Source organism: Fusarium mangiferae (genome assembly GCF_900044065.1).
Source record: "Fusarium mangiferae strain MRC7560 genome assembly, contig: FMAN_scaffold001, whole genome shotgun sequence".
NCBI classification, from domain to species: domain Eukaryota; kingdom Fungi; phylum Ascomycota; class Sordariomycetes; order Hypocreales; family Nectriaceae; genus Fusarium; species Fusarium mangiferae.
Genome location: NW_024573921.1, coordinates 4,586,831 through 4,608,288, shown reverse-complemented (window position 1 = coordinate 4,608,288; position 21,458 = coordinate 4,586,831). Strand labels below are relative to the sequence as shown.

Here is a 21,458-nt window from a genome sequence, read left to right as displayed (position 1 = left end):
AATCCAGCCTTGAAATTGAGTCATATTTCTTGGCCGCTGGAAAAAGCAGCAAATCATTGGTGCTGTAAGCGCCGTGGCGCTGGAAGATCAGGCTGCGAATATGACGGCGTAACGAAACTTTGCATATCACGTGGTACAAATGCCTGGGCTGGTCATGTTTTACAACTTCTGAGCTTCATAGAGATGAAATCACCGCCGCATGATCGGTCGCGGGCGACAATGGGTGGAGGGAATGGTAGAGGCGAGCAATAAGAACGAATGGTCGGAATAGTATAATGGGCTGGCCCTGAAATTCGCACTAGTAAACAACGTAAGAGAGCCTGTTTGCCAGCTGATACATGAAAGTAATGACTATTGGGCAACTAAATAAACAGCTTGTTGATTCCAGAAACCTCCTCCATCCTCAAGCCCCTTGCCCTTTAGAGACATAATTACATCACATCACGATACACATAAGGCCACCCATAACTACAAAGATAATCAGCATTAACCACATTTCAAACCATTAGCTAACTTACCGCCAGCGACTGCACTTGCAGCAATTCCATTCATAACACCACCAACGATCTCCCTCGTATACCCTTGAACCCTCTTGTTGTCTCTACGACTCTTCTCAGCAGCTTTTTGTGCCTTGATAAGAGCCTTACGATGTGTTTCAGTACGGCGTGCAACAAGTTGTTGTTGCTGTGGGTTGTTTTTTAGCCGGACTACCTCCTTTTGAAGCGCATCGCAAGACTCTTGCACGTCTTGCAACATCATCTCCTTACTTTGAACTTCAGCTTCAAATTGGCCTTTGAGGGTGAGAATCCGCTGCTTTAGCGCCTTTTTCTCACTTTGATGTAGATCTAGCATGGTCTTGACCAATACCTGTCGACCCTGTTCAGTCTGTTGGATCTCTTTATCCACTTCAGCCTTCAGCTCTTGTAGTTGAAGAAAATACTCCTCATCCAAATCCGAGTGTGTTCTTTCTAGCTCAGCATTAAGTTGGATGAGCTGGTTGTCCTGTTCCAGGCGAGCTTTGAATAGGTACTCGGCGGCGGCTATTCCTGCCGCTGTCTCCCCAAGATTCTTTTTCTCATCAACGACCTCTCGTTGTAATTGAAGCACGCGCGGGGAATGGCCCCTAAGTTGTTGTACCAGGGTATCCACGACCCGCCGTCCTGAGCATGCTCTACTGCAGCCTATTTCGTAGTGTCGAAACGCCGTGGCTCCTTTAGCGACAAAATCACCAAAAAAGCCTTGATTTGTCAACAACTCATGTTCCCGCTCTTCAAGAATATTCTTTGCAACAGAATCTGGGGACTCGGGCCACATCGTGGTGACGACGGCGAGACTATTATAGGAAGCGAATCCAGAAATGGCTTTCAAGATTTTTAAGCTCCTTAGGTTTGACCCGGCCATTCGGTTGTTTGTAATAGGATATAGCATAATAACACCACTGATTCGCACACCATTGGCATACGATGCACCAAGATACGTTGCTAAGATCTCTAGCGTATCGATATCAGAGCGAGTTGTGTCGTTAAACCCTGGAGTATCTACAAGGAAGATGCGTTGCCCATTTCTAGTATACTGGAAAACACCCATTGAGTTAGTACCTATTAATTAGTTAAGCTATTCTGTTGTATGTAAATGTTGACTTGCTGAGTCGTAAGCTTGGAATGGAAGCTGTATTAATACTCACATGAATAGAGTCCATGGCCTACATTGACGGCATGACCTGTGCAGTTGGAGACGAATGTACTCTTTCCAGCTCCAGTCAGGCCCATCACAAGGAAGAACATGTCTCCCGGGTCCGACTTGTTGAGACCAAGAAATGTCTTGAAGCATTCAGCTTGATCGAGCAATGCGTCATCGCCAATGCTGAGGGTGCCCATATCGAATAACCTTATGGAAAAAGGAACCGAGAGTAGGAAACATCTATAGAGGGAATGGGATGCGCAAGATGCTGGCCCAGATGAAGGTCGAACTGACTCCAGTCATGGCACAGCCTGATTAAGAACGCCCTCGAAAGTGCCTCACTAATGAGTCAATCTTTGAGGGGGTTTGCCAATGGCTGTGCAGTAGCCACCTGGCCCACAAAGATAATGTGCAGTATGTGATTGTGTGATTCAACCAAGGAAGTGTGCATATGCACGTCGGTCACAAGCCCGAGAATGGTTAGCTGGTACTTGACAATTTTCTGCCGTAGAGGTGAAATTAATCGCAACGCTTGCCAAAAAAAAGAAGAGACAAAAAAATAGAATAGTAAGTATTCTCTGAGTCTAAAGAAGTTATTTGACTGCCTTCCTCGTACTTGCATTGTTAAATGCAGCCATACAGATCTTTTAAAGCGTATCCGCGCTCGGCTAACTAAGGAAAGCTGGCTGCATATTGGCTGCAGGGAAACCCAATGCTGACATGGCGCAGCCTATGTGACCCTCTTCTTGGCAGTTGACTACCCGATGGCCGTGTGGCTAAGCCATATGAGCAAAGGTCTCCCGCAGTTAGTTTCATGCCATGCTCCGTTAAACAGGCCTCAAGAGCCATCGCGACAGGCAAACACCTTGTTCAGTCCATAAGCTTGCGGCGCAAAGTTACCCTCAACAGATTGCGAAGGCTGGCATCAATTACCCAAAGACTTTACAGAGCGCAGTTAGCCGCCTGACATGACAGGCCCGAACATATTACCCAGTCCAGTGACAGCGGGGTCATTGGACCCTGTTCCTAAGAGCTTTCGTAGCGGACATGCCCCTCGGTGAGCAAGTCATCTGTGAATACAACCAAAATTGCGTTGCTAATTCTTAAAGACCAAATGATGCCTTTATCGCCCTGATGGGTATAACTGGCTCAGGAAAGAGCTCATTTATATCGAAATGCACCGACAAGTCTGCTACAATCGGCCACGACATGGTATCATGTTTGTTAACAAAAAACTTTCTCTCCCAACGAATTCGGACTCACGTATAGTAGGCACATCTTTTGTCGATGTCTATCCGTACGAGGTTACATCCGACTTTACTGTATATCTCATCGACACGCCCGGCTTTGATGACACTGGCAGAAGTGATACCGAGGTCCTCAGCGAGATTGCTGCTTGGCTCACAGACTCTTACAAGCACAAGATTCGTCTTCACGGCATAATCTATCTCCACCGAATATCCGATGTTCGAATGCAAGGCTCAGCTAAGAAGAACTTAGTCACATTCAAAGAGCTATGCGGTGAAGATGCGCTGAAGAAGGTAGTCTTGGCGAGTACTATGTGGGATATAGTTCCTGCAGAGAAGGCTACTAAGCGTGAGCAAGAGCTTAAAGACACTCCGGAATTCTGGGGCTGGATGCTCTCAAAGGGCAGTTCTATTCATCGATACAACAACACGGCGGAATCTGCTAGAGAGATCATACTCTCGTTGGCCGGCCACAATGCGCCCATAGCCACCGATCTTCAGAAACAGATGGTCGACGAAGGAAAGAGCCTGGACGAGACTTCTGCCGGCCAAGGACTCAAGAGCGAGCTTCTAAAAGAGCGACAGAAGTTAACAAAAGAACGCCAGGACCTTCAAGCACTGATAAAAGAGGCAAAGAAAGAACACGATGTCGACACGGAGGAGGCTCTACAAGAAGAGAGTGACAGATATGCGGTCTTGATAAAAAGAGCCGAAGAGAGCGCCAGAGCCCTAAAGATTACTATGGAGAATCTCGTCGCCAAGCGAGACTTGCGCGTTGCAGAAATGACCAAGGAGATGAGAGAAGTACAGACTGAGTATGAGACCAACTTTAGGCTGATGGCATTGGAGGAGATCAAACTGAACAAGGAGAAAGTGGAGTTAGAGAACCGGCAGAAGCAACGGCAAGGAAAGCCGGGCTCAAAAGCATCGACTAGTACTCAAGAAGCTGACCCAGGACTGCCTGGACAGCGTCCGGAGGCAGGAGAGGGAGATATCCCTGCTGCTAAGATTGGAGTATCTGTATCTATAAGCAAGTCCTTCTACATATTGCAAAGCCCACTTTGCTGGAGTTGGTAAGTAAGTTTGCTCCAAGTTGCGACGCAATGGCTAATAACACGAATAAAAGCAACGAGGTGGAACTCCAGGAATTCCATAACGGGAAGCGTATGGATCTAGGGTGCTTAATTGCTGTGAGCGACCAAAGAACAGCATGGATCGCTCGTTACGATAATAATTACTGGAGTAAGACATCAAGAGAACCAACACATTGCAATATTGACTAACAGCAAAGGATGGTCTGCGGGGTTTGAACGATACTACCCCTTCCTAGCCAAGAGCATCAAGTCCTACGGCCTTGATGCCGTCAAGTTGTGTGCACTTGGCCCCAGCTACCATTACTACACTAAATGGAAAGAATTTCGCATCTACAACTGCTCAGAGAAATTCTCAAGGACGATCAAACACAATAACTGCACCGTCAAGACAGTATGTTTTGGATACGGCAGCTCGTTCCTCGTCTCTTATGGCTTTGAGAATGGTCATCTTGGCTGGACACATGACCTCCAGGGCTTTTACCCGAGTCTCAATCGATTTCTCAACAACCAGAAGAGATTAGGGAACAGAATCAGCATACATGTAAGCCACAAGAAGTGGAAGGGTAGTATTCTCAATACTTACATTGGTGTAGGCTGCGACACTTGATCCCTTTAGTAGAACTGATTATCTAGTTGTTTTTACCGATAATGAGGGGAGAGATAGTAGTAAGCTGAAGTATAAAATGCACTGTTCGAACAAGGCTACCCGTCGGGCAGTTGAGAAATGGTGGGAGGTGACTAAAGGGCGGCTAGTGCCTCGCGAACGATGATCAGGTTAGTAATAGCCTGCCACGCCGTAATTGATACTTAGGCTTATGGGAATGTGTCACGTTAGCTGTATTATGAGTAAGGAAAAAGGTTTAATAGAAACTCTACTAAATAGAAATAGTACATTTCGAGGCGATTGAATTTTGCGGCTGCCCAAGATGATGCGTCAAAATGCAAAGTTTGTTTTCAAAATTATAATGTCTACCGTCACATAAAGAGGAGCTTTTTCCTCTCCATATCCTGACTACATGCCACTCTATATATGTTGAGTTTTCATCCTGTTAATAAAGCAAACATCAACCGATTAAGTTTGGAAATCTTCCTGTCAGCGCAACGAGAGCTATCAGATTCAACAATGCCTGCAGCCACTATGGAACCAATCCCAGAAACGAGTCTTGAATCAGATGCGGGAATAACCACTCGGTCATATTTAATGTTCTTCCTATTGTCACTCGGTGGCGCGTTGGTCTATCTCAACATCAGAGAGAACTTCAACATGGCATTCTTCTTGGGTGCAAGTGTTATATTTCTTATAGTTGCCACTACAGGTTCAACGAGAAGAAAGACAACTAAATGCTGATCGACACTGGGACAATTCAATTGCTCTGTCTCGCATCGAATCCTTCTCGGGGCAGTTCGCCACTGCATCTATTCCAGTCACCATTTTTCATACATGGTTTTATACAACGCATCGCAAAACAGGGTGATGGCTCTCGACCCAGCTTCAAGCACCGCGTCCATCGCAATAAACGGATGAGGCTGGCCCTTCATGACATTCAGCTCCGCCTTGACACCAGCATCTCGCAGCTTCTTTGCAAACTGCTCACCCTCCGACCTGAGTACATCCAGTTCACCGACGACAAAACAAGCAGGCGGCAACTTTGAAAAGTCTCCGTTCCAGAAGAGTGGACTAGCTTCGGGATGAGCCCAGTCCTCCTTATTGGGGAGATAGTGGTTCCGGTACCAGAGCATTTTGGGAGCTGGAAGGGCTGGGGAGTACTGGTTTTCTTTCCATGAGATGTTGTTGGTTATATCAGCTGTGTTGTCCATCACAGGAACGGAGAGGAGTTGGAGGGAGAACTTGGGGGATCCTCGATCAGCTGCTCGTTGACACATTATAGCAGCCAAATTGGCGCCAGCAGAAGAACCGCCTGTATCATTCAATTAGTATAAATAGCCGCTTGATGATCGAGCCATTCTTACCAGTCGCCAATTTTGAACTATCCAGTCCAAGAATATCTTTACCCTCGCTCATGACCCAAAGAACAGCCTCCCAAGAATCATGCACCGCCGCAGGGAACGGGTCCTCGGGCGCCAGCCTGTAATCAACAGCCACGACGACACATTTGCCTCTCGCACAAAGATGTGACGCGATGACATTCTCAGTGTCTATCGTGCCGAGAACCCAACCGCCACCATGGTAGTAAATACACACAGGCCATCCATGTTCTGGCTTGTCGCCAATTGGCGTGAAGCATCGAACCCTGACATTAGGTCCTTCGCTCTCTTTACGGTTGATGGCGTAGTCGATTGTACTTGCGACAGGCTGAAGAGGACCACTGCCTGGAATGAGGATGCCACTGCTTCGTGACGCTTCTACTGGTTGGAGGTGCACTTGTTGCTTGTCGAAGATGTGCTTGTTGTAAAACGCTGCATATTCGGGGTCAATCCTGTCAATGACTGACTCGTGTAGGGGATAAGGCGGTTGATTGCTCATGTTGTAAAACTGTGCCGTAATCTGGAAATAACTTGTGGTTGAGTCGATGACTCAAAATACGCCGATGGCTGTTGTGAGTGACGATGGTGTCTTTAAGCTTCGGAGGTTTATTTCGCACCGGCCCTTTTGCGCGGGTTTCCGAAATCGGGCATCCGGTGGAACCTCTACAGTCCGTGGTGGTAGCTTGCACTGGGTCGGATCGTCGCTCTACGTTACATGGAGGGAGCACCAACCTCGTGTGAGATGGTAACCTACGCTTATGACGGTAACACTGTGTTTCGAGTCAGCTGCAATCATGATTGCAGGGTATCGCTATCTTGATAGGTCCTTTGAGTATGTAACCTCCGAATCTAAGCCCTTGCAACCTGTATCTCGCCTCCCCCGCATAACCAGTCTCATGCCAGGTTGAGATAACAAACTTGGTATCAGACATTATACAAAAGTGTGAACTGCCACTTCTGTTACTTCAGCTGGAGGCTTTTCGGTGGCATCAGTAAACAAGTCGTAGTCAATTTGGGCCGCCATCAACAGACAATTCGACGCCATGGACACCAAAGATCACAAAGATGATGGCATCATCGACGATACCTACGCCGAAGGCACTGGTGAAGAGACAGTCCTTGAGGTTGACCATATCGCCGAGCGTCAACTCTGTCGCAAGTTTGACGTCCGATTGATGCCCGTTCTGGCCATCATGTGTAAGACCCTTCACCTCACAGTTCACCAACTCGTCTAACCATCTACAGATCTCTTTAACGCTCTTGACAAAGGCAACCTAGGCAACGCCCAAACCGTCGGTCTCAGCGACGGTAAGCCATCCAGCTACCTATCATGTCACAAGCTAAACCGCGACAGATCTCAACTTCAAGCCAAACCAATACAACCTCCTCGTATCAATCTTCTTCGTGCCCTATGTCATCTTCGCTCCTCCCACCGCCATCATCGGCAAGAAGTACGGTCCGGCGCGAGTCCTCCCCATTCTCATGTTTACGTTTGGATCCATGACTCTGCTTGCTGCTTGTACGCAAAACTTTGGTGGCATGTTTGCGCTGCGCTTCTTTCTTGGCATGGCGGAGTCGGGCTTCTTTCCGTTGGTGATTTATTATCTGACTACGTTTTATCGAAGAGGCGAACTTGCGCGTCGTCTGGCAGTATTCTACGCTGCGTCCAACATCGCGAATGCTTTTGTATGTTTCAATTGCTCTCAAGACGAGATCTGTGGCTAACGACGACAGAGCGGTCTTTTATCATTTGGCGTCTTTCAAATCGACTCCAAAATATTCGTCTGGCGATATCTCTTCATCATTGAAGGCTCAGCTTCAGTGCTCTTCTCAATCTTTGCATTCTGGTACCTCCCTCGCAGTGCAGCTCAAGCCAAGTTTCTCGGCGAAGAAGAAAAGGCGCTGGCTTTTCATCGGATGCAAGTGGATTCTTCATCTGTCGTGCAGGAAAAGTTCAACTTCAAGGATTCGATCAAGATCTTTACGTATCCGACGACGTATTGCTTTTTGCTGATTGAGATTTGCCTTGGTGTACCGATTCAATCGGTTGCGCTGTTTATGCCTCAGATTATCCAGCGACTGGGATATGGGCCTGTCAAGACGAATCTTTACACTGGTAGGTCAATTTGCATTGCGCGTATCTTCTTTTACTGATGCGATATGTTAGTCGCGCCAAATGTTGGTGGTGCTGTGATGCTTCTCATTCTGGCCTTCAGCTCTGATTTTCTACGCATTCGCTTCCCGTTCATCATGCTCGGATTCGCTCTCACGTTCATCGGCTTCATCATCTATGCCGCCATCTCCGACGTCCAAGCTCAATTACAATTGGCGTACTATGCATGCTTCATGATGGTCTGGGGAACATCAGCTCCCTCCGTCCTCCTATCAACATGGTAGTAAGTTTCAACCTCTACAATGAAGTCAGTTCACGCCTAACATGTATCAAGTAATAATAATATTGCCCATGAGGGCCGTAGGGTAGTCCTCACATCAGTCGGCGTCCCGCTCGCCAATCTCATGGGTCTCGTATCAAGCAACATCTTCCGCGAGAACGAAAAACCCAAATACCCCACAGCTCTTATCACGACTGCTTGTTTCGGCGCATGTGGATGCCTCATTGCGGGTCTCCTTGGTGGGTATATGGTGTTTGATAACATGCGGAGGAATCGTAGAGCAGGGAGAAAGACTACGGCTGCTGATGTACCGACGAAGCGTCTGCGCGATGGGCCAGCGGTTCCCGAGTTTCGCTGGTTTCTGTGAGGGAGAGTTAGTGGGTTTGGGCTGCAACAGGGCAAGATCAGCACCCCGCAGCGGATTTGGGAGAAGCGGGGGAAAATAACGCACTGTGTTGTGTCTGTATTGTACTACGTTACCTTTGAACTGACGATCCTGGTCTTGGAGATAACGATAAACAAAGGAGGCCAGAATTGAAGCCGAGAGGTATCTCAAGTGCTGTACGAGTTATCAACATTGTTTGTTTGTCTGCCGTATCATTTCCGTCATCATCACCGCCATCATGTACTCTCCCAAAGTAGGCGACAGCCTCGACTCGCTCGACACGCCCTCCATGATCGTCGACCTCGATGTCATGGAGGCCAACATCAAGAAACTTATGGACCGGCTGCTTCCAACTGGTCGTAACATTCGACCCCATCTCAAGACCAGCAAGAGCGCTATCGTGGCCAAGAAGCTCGTCGCTGCTGGTGCAAAAGGCGGTTGCGTCGCCAAGCTGAGTGAGGCCGAGGCAATTGCCGCCGCTGGCTTCACGGACCTTCTCATCACTTGCGAGATCGTCGGACCGGCCAAAGTCAAGAGACTAGTTGAGCTGTTCAGAAAGCATCGAGAGATCAGAATTGTGGTGGACGATGAGAGAGCTGCTACAGCCATCAACGACGCGCTGGGAGAGTCAAGAATTGAGGACCCTATCTCAGTCTTGATAGACTTGGATGTTGGATTACATCGCACAGGAACCCAGCCCGAAGGAGCTCTACCGCTAGCAAAACATATCAGCAGTCTGAAACACATGCGACTCATTGGAGTGCAAGGCTATGAGGGACATCTTCAACATCTTCCCGACTTTGAGGACCGAAAGAAGCAGTGCCTTGAATCGATGAAGATTCTCACTAATACTGCCCAAGCACTCAAGAACGAGGGCTTCAACATTGAAGTCGTGACAACAGGCGGAACAGGCACAGCAGACTTTTGCGCAACCGTACCCGGCGTGACAGAACTCCAGCCTGGGTCTTTCATCTTCATGGACACCGACTACCGCAACGCCATTGGAACATACTACTCTCATAGTCTATCCTTTCTCGCAACAGTTGTCAGCAAACAAGGAGAGCGACAGGTCACTATCGACACTGGCCTCAAGTCTCTGACAACGGATAGTGGCCTTGCTGAGTGCAAGGATCAGAGATACAGCTACTTTCAACTAGGCGATGAGCATGGAGCTTTGACGTGGGAAGAGGGTACACCAGCGCTTGATGTTGGCGATAGGGTTGAGATGATTCCAAGTCATATTGACCCGACGGTCAATCTTCATGACTTTTACTATGCTTATCGGAAAGGGATAATCGAGGAGATTTGGCCGGTTGACTCGAGAGGAAAGGTCCAATAAGGCAATTAGCTAGCAAGAGAAATAAATGTGATATTGCAAAATTGGCTGTCTGGGCTTTATGGAAGAATTGATCAGTGATCAAAATCCAGGCATCTGTAGGAGATTCAACTTTTTGTGATTACCCGAAGCCCACCTGATTCGCTTTTTAACCGCCCAACAAGGGTGTGAGTTAGTCAACGATGTTGGTTGAAACCCGACCTGCATCTCACCCAATAATCACCCCTGTCTAACAACGCCTCGTTGGTCGAAGGATCAGGCGTCATTTTATTTTCGTCGCAAGGGGCATCTATTGCCAAATCTTTCTTCCTCTGTCATCCCCGCTCAAGTCGATCACGCATTTGCGCGTGGACACTCACCGTCAGCAACCATGACAACACAAGTTCCAGCCCTCACAACGACCTTCACACCCGCCAAGTCATGCTTTCAGTATTACAAGTACAGATACACAGGCACTGAGCTCACATGCCTAGAAGGCGGCACCGGTGCGCCTAGCGCGTGCACCTATATGCAGCTGGGTCCCTCAGGGAGCGACGCAAACTGCTTTCCCAGTAGCATGGAACTCGGTTCAACGTTTTATTACTCCCCTGGTATATGTCCCAGCGGATTCGAAGTCGCGTGTAGTTCGACAGTCGGCGGCGAGACGAGAGCGACGTGTTGTCCGAGGTACGAAAACCAATGGCTGTTGACGGGGCGAGCTGACAATAGTACAGTTCATTTAGTTGTCAAACAGAGACGGGCTGGCCTTGGTACAGCACTGATCTTTGCACCATCGCGATCCCACGCACGGTCGAGGTGATAGTTTCCGAATCAGTTGTCGGAGGAGATTGGAAGAGGACTACTGTTAGTGGAGCTGCAGCTAATGCCATTGGTATTCCCATCCGATGGCATTCCTCCGATTTCGCATCCACCACGACTGGGGCAAGGACTTCTGCAACGGGCAGCGCGACAGAAACAAGTTCTTCCTCTACAGGAACTTCCTCGAGTGATTCTTCATCAGATAATGGGGGATTGAGCACTGGAGCGAAGGCAGGCATTGGTGCTGGCGTTGGAGTTGCAGTTCTTGCTGGATTGGCTGTTCTTGGCTGGTTTGTGCTTCGAGCGAGGAGGGCTAAGCAGGCAAATATGGCGGCTGCAGCTCGGGGAGACGAGGCTAAGGAACCTCAGATGCAGCCGCAACTGCACCCATGGGAGCTTGATAGTCACGAGGCTATGATTCCGGCGGAGCTACCGTCAGAAAGTGTAAGTCATGTTAGGTATAAATAAAGCAGAGTTGGGGTTAATAGTATTACATAATTAAAACACCAAAAAAACATAGCACCTCATAATATTTTAGTTCACATCCTGTACTGCTAGATTTAAAGGTGCTTCCATCTCGCCTGCAAACGAAACTGTCGACTGCTGGTGTACGCGACCGCCAAACAACAAAACATTAGCCAGGGCTTGGCCTTCTATAGCATAAAACGCGCAAAATAACACGGCAGTTTGACTTTGTTGGCGGTGTCATTGCCGAGACACCATCTATTGTCGCAAGTTACATCAATTAGCCTGCTAGGGTAATCAAGCGCTAATAGTGGTATCCGGATTTCCGCGCGCTTGCGTAGTGAGGGTGATTGGGTAGTCCGCCCGAACAATTTGGTTCCGTAGCATGTTCACCACGGGATTCTGTCGATTCCTGACCGAAAAAGATCCGAATTGTCGCACTGGCGCAAATATTAAGCGCCCAGACTAAATTGAAACTGCATAATAGTGGTTCACATGTGAAGCGGTCAAAGACTACCAATAATGGCAAAACCGCACCACTTAGCTAATGCTTCATAACTTTAGCTTATTTAAATTGAATACTTCTAGCACGATGTAGAATTTATTGCAAAGGCACCTGAATGTATCGTGAGTCGCGTGATGACTTGATAGTACACAGAAACATAACCTACCTACCTACTTAGCGATGCTTACGCTGACTAAACGACATCCGGGCTGCGGACAAATTCTTATGCCGAGCGGACATTGTACAATCCTTCTGGAAATTCTGCTGTGCCGCTGATTCATTACTGATGACGACTATCCAATTAGGCTGTGTCGATTCAAGTTAATAGAATAATCACGGACTTTTACGGCGGATCAACATAGAATTGTGGGTTATGAGCAACAGCTACGGACTTTGACGACGGACGAGCATATTAAACTATTTGTAATATAGTATCGATCCTAGAGTGGTTTAGTTGCGCGATGGATAAGAACAAATATAAAGCGCTGTCTGGCGACATGAATGAGAAGACTTCAACTACAATTCTCCCTAACGCATAGCACCATAAGCATCAAAAGCAATCTATCAAAGCCATGTCCAAGAACATTGTTATCATAGGGGTTACTGGGGCTCAGGTATGAAAACTGCTAACTCGAGCGACAATTTTCTAACATGCATCAGGGAGGATCTGTGGCTCAAACATTCCTCCAGCTCCCCGGGTGGAATGTCCGTGGTGTCACACGGAATCCCGAAGGAGAGTCTGCGAATCGTCTCAAGTCCGAGGGCGTCGAGATCGTTCAAGGCGATCTCGATGACAAGCAATCATTGATTCAGGCATTCAAGGGTGCTCACGTCATCTTCTCCAACACAGACTTCTTCACCCATCTACAGCAGGCAATGGCCCAGCCCGATATAACCAAGGACCGGACAAAGCTCGAGTACTCTTACGATCGAGAAGTCGCCCAAGGCATTAGAATTGCAGAAGCAGCAGCGGACCCCTCGGTCATCAAGACTCTGGAGCGCTTCGTCATGTCGACACTTAGCCATGCCACCAAATGGAGTGGTGGGAAGTACACAAAGGTCTACCATTTCGACAGCAAAGCCGCAATGATCAAAGCTACTGAAGAACGCTTTCCGGAAGTAGCAGCTAGAATGAGCACCGTGACTATTGGGCATTACGTCACAGTCTGGAAGCTTTTTGACAAGCTAGGCCCCAAGCTTCAGCCGGACGGTAGTTACCTAGTGTCCAGAAACACGCCGTCGGATTTCAAGATGCCTTTCATCGTCACAGAGCGGGATACAGGTAGCTTTGTCAAGGCATTGGTTGACCTACCACCTAAGAAACATATTCTGGGCGTCTCGGAGGAGATGACCTTGCCAAAATGGGTGGAGATATGGGGGCGTGTTAATGGAGTGAAGGCGTCGTATAAGGAAATTTCGCGAGACGAATTGTTCGAAGATGTTCCGGAGGATTTTGCTAACGAAATTGGGGATGCTTTCGATTACTTCCATGAGTTTGGCCTGTCTGGTGGGGATCCAGCAGTGTTGCGTCCAGACCAGCTTGGGGTTAAAGTCCCGCTCACATCGATGGAGGAGTATATCAGAAGTGAAGACTGGTCTACAGTTATTCAGTAACCTTATATGCATTTAGTTTTTTATCTATAAAATAAAATGTTTAATATCGTCGAGCCTCCCAGTCATACTCCCATATTTTAACACCGTCTATAACCAGATCATAATGGACAAGCAGCCTGCCTGATTGTGAGGTGTCAAACGTGACCTTTCCGAATTTCGAAGTACCCCAGGGATGTGAGTAAATCGACACATCAGTCTCCTCAATCTCCTTATGAAACCTGTCAAACGGTTCATAAAATTGGTTCAACGGGGAAGTGGAGAACTCAATAACTGGTTTGTCACCCTTCGCCTTTGCCGGGAACATCGTCGTAGCGTGTTCATGGCGGTCCTAGGCTATGTTAGCTTCACCTTTTGGTGTCTGACAAGAAAACTTACACCGCTGAGAATAACAGCGCCACCATTCTGCTTCATGATATCCAAGATTGAATCCCGCTCCCAGAGAAATCCCGACCAACTGTCTGTTGAGTCTGGGCCTCTCCAATTTCTTGTAAAAGGCACGCTGCTGACTACTACTTTCCAATCAGACTCTGCTGTGAGCCACTCCTTTAGCGCAGTAAGCTGTGATGCCCCAAGCATGGTTTTCTCTGGGCTATCAACCATCGCGTTATCCGATCGATATCTCCTGGTATCCAAGACAAAGAATGCTACGCCTTGGTATCGAAAGGTGTAGTAGGTCTTGTCTGCACCATACTCTGACGGCGGGTTCGCGTTTCCATGGTAGTTCCAGAATGGTTGCATGGCCGTCTTATAAATCCCCGTGTCATTCCATGCCCAGTCATTTATAATCTCATGATCATCATAGACATGTATCCAAGGGATTGCACGGAGTCGCGAGGACCAGGAAGGGGAGGCATATACCTGGCTATATGCCGCCGAGTATGCGTCAGCATCCCAGCCGAGCGGCATGGGGAGATCGATATAGATAAAGTCGCCCAGAAACAGTACCATATCGACTGGACTCCCGGAAAGGTATTGGCTCAGATGTTCAAGTCCCTTGATTCGGAGACCATGATCCAAAGGGTTGTACGGGTAGAACGGCTTGATGCAGCTTGAAGAAACTAGACTCCAGCGCTTCAGGCCACTGCCAGGTTGAGATAAAGTTCGAAACGACCCAGTATGACTTGCATTGGTTGAGTATGTGTGAGAAGTGTTGGGCTTGAGACCTTTTATCAGGACTGTCCCGACATAATCCGAGTGTTCATCTAAAAAGACTGATTGGGGTATCGGGATCTCGCCTTGATCGACAGAGACCGACGTGACTGTGATCTGAACATGATCAGAGATGGGAGCCATCAATACAATCCGAGCCGTCGAGTGATCCACATAGCCGACCTGAGAGAAGGACAGTTCGGCACTTTGATGAAGAAAATGGCCTCTGAAAAGAAAGTCGAGAACAGCAACAAGGCATGCCACATTGACGAGGAAGCTGCTAAACGTGAATAAAGGTCTGCGTCTATCAACGATAGCCAGCACTGGGGCGGAGACTGGACGTCTCTTCAACCGGAGATTGTTGTATTTGAGCAGAGCTAACTCTACGCAGAATGCAAGCAGGAATATGGCAAAACTACCATAAATGCGATCTAGATATCGCTTTCCTACCGGGTGCTGGTTTATGTCAACAGGTCTTCATCGGTTATTGCGATAAACGAACTTACAAACCGGACAAACAGAATTGACGTATAGCGCAACGTAAGTGACGCAGCTCCAATTACAGCGTCAAGTACCCTTATCACCAACGATGAGTTTTCCATGATTTCGCTCCAGATTATCTTCTCAAAGCCTCCCTCTGTCTATGGGGGAAGATATGGGTTAAACACGAATGTCTTGTCACAGTGAAAGGATGCGGCTCCGCCCGTTCTTTTCTCACTATCCACCCGGTGGTCAAGGATCTTGATTCAGAGCAATGATACTATTTTATAGTAAAGTGGACCCCGCAATCCTTCGTTACATCAAAACTGAAGTTAATCAAAGTTAACCTGAATCTTGCCTTTTCGATAAGCTTACCTAGGCCACGTGCGATCGACGATCCACTTTATACGGAACCCAACTGCCGGGCCAAGATATCTACACGGCGCTACCAACGGCTTGAGGCTCCACTATCGCCGGCACCTCAGGCCCGATTGTCTGGGTTGGCCGAAGCCACGTGCTTGGAGACAATGTCCAAGTCGTCGACGGATGCTATTACTCGTAGTAATGTCGGAGAACTTTGGGTATGATTTTATCCGTTCATATAATACTATGGATCTTTTAACGAGATATGGTCCGGATCATTCAGTGGGGACTTTGATACTGCCGACAAACTCGCAAGCGTCGAGGAACGACGTTGCAGTGGAGAAAATAAGGACTTTATATAAGACCTAGATACTGCCTTACCTATAAATTCGGTAGTCGCTCAATACTGTTGACAGTTTTACCTGCCCTGCAGACTTTGAGATCCAGTCATGTCGGATAACGGCACCAAGAACGAGACGCCTACGGACAAGACCGCTGTAGTATCCTCAGATGAAAGCATCTCTGCTGAGACCGAGGCAGACGGAGCCGTCCAGCGTACGCCTGGTCAGCTCGACGTCTTGGTTCAGGGAGTTGCTCTCTTCTCGGACGGCTACAACATCCAGATCATCGGATACATGAACACTGTTCTAGCCAAGCTGTACGTTATATACTGTTGTTCATCTGATACTCGGGTGACTGATCAACTGCAGGTATCCAAAGCAGATGACGGCCGAAGTCAAGGCCAGGTTGTCCAACTCCATCCTCATTGGTGACATCTTCGGCATGCTCCTCTTTGGACTCTGCATTGACCGGTTCGGACGACGTGTTGGAATCTACCTGACAACTCTATTCTTGGTTCTGGTATGTATATCTGTCTTTTCCACGTAGCAAAGTCTGATGAAAGGGCACAGGGTATCGTTATTGCCACTGCAGCGCACGGTGTTACCGTTGAGGGTATGTTTTGGATGATGGTCATTGGCCGTGGTGTCGCTGGTGTTGGAGCAGGTACGTCCTTTTGAGCATCACAATATCGTCGACTATATGATAGGTTGTTGACTGTTTAGGTGGTGAGTATACCGTGTGCACTTCTCAAGCCGTAGAATGCGCCGATAGTACTGAGGCTATGCGAAAGCGGCGTGGCATGCTGGTCGCTGTCGCGACAAACGCCGCCATCATCTCCGGTTTCGTGGCCTCGAGTATTGTATCGCTCATCGTCATTGCAGCATACAAAGGTGTTCCCCATGATGGAATCTGGCGCATCTGTTTTGGTATCGGCATCATTGTAAGTCTTCTCCCCATCAACTGATACCTCTTGGCTCACTTCTATAAGCTCCCACTTGGCATCTTCTTCTTCCGCCTTCGTTTGATGGATTCTACTCAATACCAGAAGCATGCCATTCAGCACAAGATACCGTACAAGCTTGCCATCAAGTATTACTGGAAACCTCTTCTCGGGTGCTGCTCTGCCTGGTTCCTCTACGATGCCGTGGTCTACCCCTTCAACCTCTTGGCACCAACTCTAGTCGCGGGCTTCTCGAATAACCAGACCATGCAAGAGTCCATTGGCTGGTCAGCACTGATTAACTTCTTTGCACTTCCAGGTGCATTCATCGGAGCCTTGCTGATGGACCGCATTGGCCGACGTCAAACTTATGCCTTAGGCTGGTCTATAGTCTGCGTGTTCGGCTTTGTTATTGGAGGCACCATGTATCCTCTCAACAGCCCCTCAGCCTTCCCAGCCTTTGTTACGCTCTATGGACTTTTCCAAACCTTTTTGTCGGTAGGTCCCGGAGATTGTAATTTCCTGGTCAGCAGCGAAAGCTTTCCAACTCCGCTTAGAGGCCACTTTCTCGGATTTGCTGCAGCGATCGGCAAGGTTGGTGCTGCGGTTGGCACCCAGGCGCTGAGTAAGTGCCTTGTCAGCTTTGACGACAAGCTCAAGGGTCAGCAAGTTGTCTTTCTCATCGGCAGTGCTATCTCAGTAGTTGGAGTTCTTTGCGTTTGGTTCTTGATTCCAAATGTAAGTCGCTTCTTCAGATCCATCGATCGATTTAGCCAGTACTAACATGTCATGCAGCATCCTCAGACGCTCGAAGAGGAGGATGTTCGGTTCAAGGCTTATCTGGAGGAGAATGGCTACGATACCAGCCAAATGGGTTTGAAAGGGTGAGAAGACTGAAACTCCAACGGTGTTCTTGCAGTGAGATGCAGCGTCTAACCGGATCATGACGGGGAACAGGGAATTGAATTACAGGCTAGGACCTCGGTAAACTCACCAAAACCTCGCCCTTTCCACAAATGTAGTAAGAGAGCTTGCTAGTGATTTTAAAAATCTAATTTAAGTCACTCGAAAATTATCACAGGATGCGTATCTTTGTCGGGAGCTATAAGCGGGGATTTGTTACCGTTGGCTAACTTTCTCCCGAAATAGATCCAAAATGTGCTCTTGCCCTAGAATCTCAGCTAACATAACTGGCGTATCCCCAAAAACAGTGGCTGCTTCAGGATTGACTCTATCGTTGCTGAGTAACAAGCCCACGACTTCCGCCGCTGCCCTTTCCACGGCCCAGTACAAAGGTGACCGCTGTTCGCAATCCATAGAGTCTGGATTCACGTCAGAGCGCTGCAATAATATACGGACATTGGTCGCTGAACCTCCTTGAGCTGCCCAAGATAGAGGCGAACACCCAGAATGATCCTTCGCATCAACTTCAACAGTGGGATATTCGATTAGCAGCGTCACTGCACCGCACGCCCAGTCATTTTCGGCCGTGTGGGATAATGCAGTACGACCGTCATTATCGCGCAGGTTTATGCCAACTCGGTTTGAGTCGAGCAGACGACGCACAGTCTCAGCATGTCCTTTCCGTGATGCAAACATCAGAGGAGTCATTCCGTTCTCATCAGCGCGATCAGCCGCTATGTCCAGGTAGGCTAGCAGCAGCTGCACTACGTCGTGGTCTCCGTATCGTGCACTCCAAGATAGCGGTGTCCAGCCAAAGTGATCAGCACAGTTCACATGTACGTCAGGGCACGAGAGTAGATATCTCACAACCTCTGTGCGACCCATCCTTGCAGCACGTGAAAGCGCAGTAGCACCGGTATCATCCCGACAGTTTAGGTCAACAAATTGATTGCCCGATGATGTCAACAGTCTGGTGACGGTAGCCAAATCTCCCATCTCGGCTGCATGTAAAAGTAAAAAAATGTCACTTCTTTTTTCTTGACTGGTATTGTGGTTAAAATCATGAGGATTCATTCTTTCTCTTGTAGTACTGCTTGCTTTGACGTAGCTGCGGGTTTCGGTCTCGTAGTCAGGAATGAAGGAAGTTGAAAAATAAGCGAAAGTTAGATGTAGATGAATTCAAGTGGTAGTCAGATTGACTGTTTTGGGTACCACAAAATCGTCCTGTTACACGAATTGTATTGAAAGGCGGTAAGTTCAATTGGCTAACATGAGACCTATGTTTAGATTTCTCGTTAAGTAGACTGTCTTGATGTGGAATAGCGTACTTATTAACTCTACGAGGAAGTCAAGTTGTCTTATGTCATCGGAGGTTTCGGAAGTTGTTGCACTTCCGAATTTACATACAGATGGCTAGGCTAAACTAATCAGTTTGTATGCCAACTGATGCCAATAAGTCTCAAACTTCATATTATGCGGGTAGCTTACCGAGAGTGCCCCGTCTTGGATTGTAAAGAGCCCAACGACTTGTCATATTCTAATGCATGGCGTCCCGAGAATGCCCCAGCTCAAGTTGAAGCAGCAGTCTTCATATGTCAAGATTGAAATATAAAAGCTCGTCTTAATGGTTTGGGTTGATAGAAAGAAGACTGAACAACAATTGACGTGAGCTACTAAGTAGAAAACCAGCAAACATTTTCATACCATCCCGCTCGTCATTCTTCACCATGTCGACTACGTCTCGAGTAAAGGAACAGCCCTACTTTGTGACTGAGGATAAGCTGAAGTACCTGCCGCCCTACCTTCAGGGAGTATGCGAAACTCCCAATGAGGTAGAGTGTAAAACCTCAGGAGTTTGGCCTGATTGGGTCAATGGCAGTTTCATTCGGTTCGTCAATTCACCCCTCAATTGGTTCTTCAATCTCGGGACATGAGACACGGCTTGCATCACAAACAGTCAACATGAGTTCTCAGCTAACGCATCGATATATAGCATGGGTGTTGGCCGTTTTGTCGTTCCTCTATCCGAGGACGGCTCAAAGCCTAATGCAGTATTGCAACACTGGTTTGACGGAATGGCTATGCTCCATAAATTCCGTATGGAAGACGGCCGCGTTTACTACACCAGCCGCAACACCGCTGAGGGTGTGGTGAGGAAGGCCAAGAAGAATGGCTTTTTGCAAACTTTGATGGGGGGTTTGAATGCCAACACGCCGCTCAAGGACGCTCAAGATCCTTGCTCGGCACTTCTTGGTGCTCAACAATCCGTCTGGATCCCCAAGGGCCATGTTGGCCCTGATGAGTTCAACGTCAACATTCTACCTCGCAGAAGTTTCCATATTCCTACAAACGGAAATCCATATGACAAAGGCACACCATCGCAGAGGCCGGAGAAAGAAGAGGTAACATGTACCATTTTTAGTCTTGGTTGTCAGGGTATTAATCGTCCATAGATTCTCGTCTCCACCGACTTCAACATGCTCCAAGTCGTTGATGGAAAAACGCTAGAGCCCAAGCGCATGCTCACTTATGCCGCTATTGATCCCGAGCTCGAAGGATTCGGTATCTGCTCCCATATTCTCAAAGACCGGCACAGAGGTGAGGAATTCAACTACCTCATCAACCCTAAAACTGGCGTCTTATCGATATTTGCGCTCGACATCAAGTCAAACCCTTCCAAACTGTTGTGGAAGACTCCCCTCCCTGCTTGCAGGCCATGCTATGTCCATTCAATGGCCATGTCTAGCAACTATGTTATATTCATTCGCAACGTGAGAAAACCTACTATACTGCAGTTTAAACAGCCCTATTCACCACTCTCTATGTAGCCTATCTCCATGGACTTGTCGGATACTACTCAGGGATTCCTCCAATCTATGATCTATGAGCCTGACAGCCCGACCGAATTCTACGTACTCGACAAGATCACTGGGAAACAGTAAGTGCAGCTCGCACCCTATCCATCTACACAAGTATACATACTAGGAATTCTAACTCTACAATTTAGCATTGCTTCATACAATCTTCCAGATAACATCATGTTCTTTCATTCCGTAAATGGTTACGATTATATCGATCCCCGTACAAACGAGGTTAATATCCACATTGATCTCTGTGCATATACAGATCGCGTCCCTTATAACGACTATCACCTCAGCAACGTCCTAGATCCTAGTGCGCCATTCCAAGACGGTGTTTTGGTACGCTACGAGCTTGAAAGCGTAGGAAAAGCCGATGCTACCACATTCACGCAAGCTACAACCAAGGCTGCAATCGGAGGCACATTCCTAGAGCTGCCGCGGATTGCCAAGAGCGCTTCCATGGTCCATGGCTATCGTTATGTCTACGGCATCTCGGGCCATGGTGGACCATCCCCCGGTACCAGTGTACCCATTGGTCGCTTAGGAAACGGCTTGAAAGCGGTGCATTGCAGTTTTCTCAGTCATGTTACCAAGTGTGACTGGGAGACTGGAACCTTCAAGGAATGGTGGCCGGAGAATGGGGAGAGTGCGCCTTGCGAGCCTATTTTTATCCAACGTCCAGGAGCTAAAGACGAGGACGACGGCATCGTGCTCACCATCGTCATCAATCGCGAGGCTACTCATAGCGTTCTTGTCGCCATCGACGCCAAGACATTCAAGGAGGTTGCTCGTGCCGATATGCCACAGGTCTATGCTTTGGGGCCACATGGGACGTTCATTGAGGGAGAATTTGGTATCTAAGAAATGTTAAACTTTGCGAATTTGGATAAATCCACCACGCGTTTGTGTAGTACACT

General features: G+C 48.0%; 11 protein-coding genes across 11 annotated transcripts; 7 read left to right on the top strand and 4 right to left on the bottom strand.

Annotated features, from left to right (window-relative positions):
* Positions 1–436: 436 nt before the first annotated feature.
* Positions 437–1,877, bottom strand: FMAN_02017 (uncharacterized protein; the record flags this gene model as incomplete). The annotated part of the gene is made up of 3 exons (XM_041825589.1): positions 437–468; positions 519–1,572; positions 1,707–1,877. 3 exons carry the CDS (start codon positions 1,875–1,877, stop codon positions 437–439), a joined length of 1,257 nt encoding a protein of 418 aa, XP_041677374.1.
* A 937-nt stretch (positions 1,878–2,814) lies between these two features.
* Positions 2,815–4,791, top strand: FMAN_02016 (uncharacterized protein; the record flags this gene model as incomplete). Its single annotated transcript, XM_041825578.1, has 5 exons — positions 2,815–2,899; positions 2,953–4,000; positions 4,054–4,169; positions 4,219–4,562; positions 4,615–4,791. 5 exons carry the CDS (start codon positions 2,815–2,817, stop codon positions 4,789–4,791), a joined length of 1,770 nt encoding a protein of 589 aa, XP_041677373.1.
* Positions 4,792–5,446: 655 nt separating this feature from the next.
* On the bottom strand, positions 5,447–6,506 carry FMAN_02015 (uncharacterized protein; the record flags this gene model as incomplete). The annotated part of the gene is made up of 2 exons (XM_041825567.1): positions 5,447–5,940; positions 5,993–6,506. 2 exons carry the CDS (start codon positions 6,504–6,506, stop codon positions 5,447–5,449), a joined length of 1,008 nt encoding a protein of 335 aa, XP_041677372.1.
* Positions 6,507–7,050: 544 nt separating this feature from the next.
* On the top strand, positions 7,051–8,767 carry FMAN_02014 (uncharacterized protein; the record flags this gene model as incomplete). The annotated part of the gene is made up of 6 exons (XM_041825556.1): positions 7,051–7,204; positions 7,253–7,315; positions 7,362–7,693; positions 7,742–8,123; positions 8,175–8,403; positions 8,455–8,767. The coding sequence occupies 6 exons, from the start codon at positions 7,051–7,053 to the stop codon at positions 8,765–8,767; spliced, it is 1,473 nt and encodes a 490-aa protein (XP_041677371.1).
* A 256-nt stretch (positions 8,768–9,023) lies between these two features.
* On the top strand, positions 9,024–10,124 carry FMAN_02013 (putative amino acid aldolase or racemase; the record flags this gene model as incomplete). Its single annotated transcript, XM_041825545.1, has 1 exon — positions 9,024–10,124. One exon carries the CDS (start codon positions 9,024–9,026, stop codon positions 10,122–10,124), a length of 1,101 nt encoding a protein of 366 aa, XP_041677370.1.
* A 367-nt stretch (positions 10,125–10,491) lies between these two features.
* FMAN_02012 (uncharacterized protein) lies at positions 10,492–11,387 on the top strand (the record flags this gene model as incomplete). Its single annotated transcript, XM_041825534.1, has 2 exons — positions 10,492–10,787; positions 10,835–11,387. The coding sequence occupies 2 exons, from the start codon at positions 10,492–10,494 to the stop codon at positions 11,385–11,387; spliced, it is 849 nt and encodes a 282-aa protein (XP_041677369.1).
* A 1,074-nt stretch (positions 11,388–12,461) lies between these two features.
* Positions 12,462–13,503, top strand: FMAN_02011 (uncharacterized protein; the record flags this gene model as incomplete). The annotated part of the gene is made up of 2 exons (XM_041825523.1): positions 12,462–12,503; positions 12,550–13,503. 2 exons carry the CDS (start codon positions 12,462–12,464, stop codon positions 13,501–13,503), a joined length of 996 nt encoding a protein of 331 aa, XP_041677368.1.
* A 40-nt stretch (positions 13,504–13,543) lies between these two features.
* FMAN_02010 (uncharacterized protein) lies at positions 13,544–15,254 on the bottom strand (the record flags this gene model as incomplete). Its single annotated transcript, XM_041825512.1, has 3 exons — positions 13,544–13,831; positions 13,879–15,108; positions 15,159–15,254. 3 exons carry the CDS (start codon positions 15,252–15,254, stop codon positions 13,544–13,546), a joined length of 1,614 nt encoding a protein of 537 aa, XP_041677367.1.
* A 690-nt stretch (positions 15,255–15,944) lies between these two features.
* Positions 15,945–17,665, top strand: FMAN_02009 (uncharacterized protein; the record flags this gene model as incomplete). The annotated part of the gene is made up of 6 exons (XM_041825501.1): positions 15,945–16,153; positions 16,206–16,356; positions 16,407–16,500; positions 16,560–16,777; positions 16,826–17,515; positions 17,573–17,665. The coding sequence occupies 6 exons, from the start codon at positions 15,945–15,947 to the stop codon at positions 17,663–17,665; spliced, it is 1,455 nt and encodes a 484-aa protein (XP_041677366.1).
* Positions 17,666–17,896: 231 nt separating this feature from the next.
* FMAN_02008 (uncharacterized protein) lies at positions 17,897–18,676 on the bottom strand (the record flags this gene model as incomplete). Its single annotated transcript, XM_041825490.1, has 1 exon — positions 17,897–18,676. One exon carries the CDS (start codon positions 18,674–18,676, stop codon positions 17,897–17,899), a length of 780 nt encoding a protein of 259 aa, XP_041677365.1.
* Positions 18,677–19,407: 731 nt separating this feature from the next.
* On the top strand, positions 19,408–21,402 carry FMAN_02007 (uncharacterized protein; the record flags this gene model as incomplete). The annotated part of the gene is made up of 5 exons (XM_041825477.1): positions 19,408–19,568; positions 19,674–20,082; positions 20,134–20,451; positions 20,509–20,618; positions 20,688–21,402. 5 exons carry the CDS (start codon positions 19,408–19,410, stop codon positions 21,400–21,402), a joined length of 1,713 nt encoding a protein of 570 aa, XP_041677364.1.
* Positions 21,403–21,458: the final 56 nt, after the last annotated feature.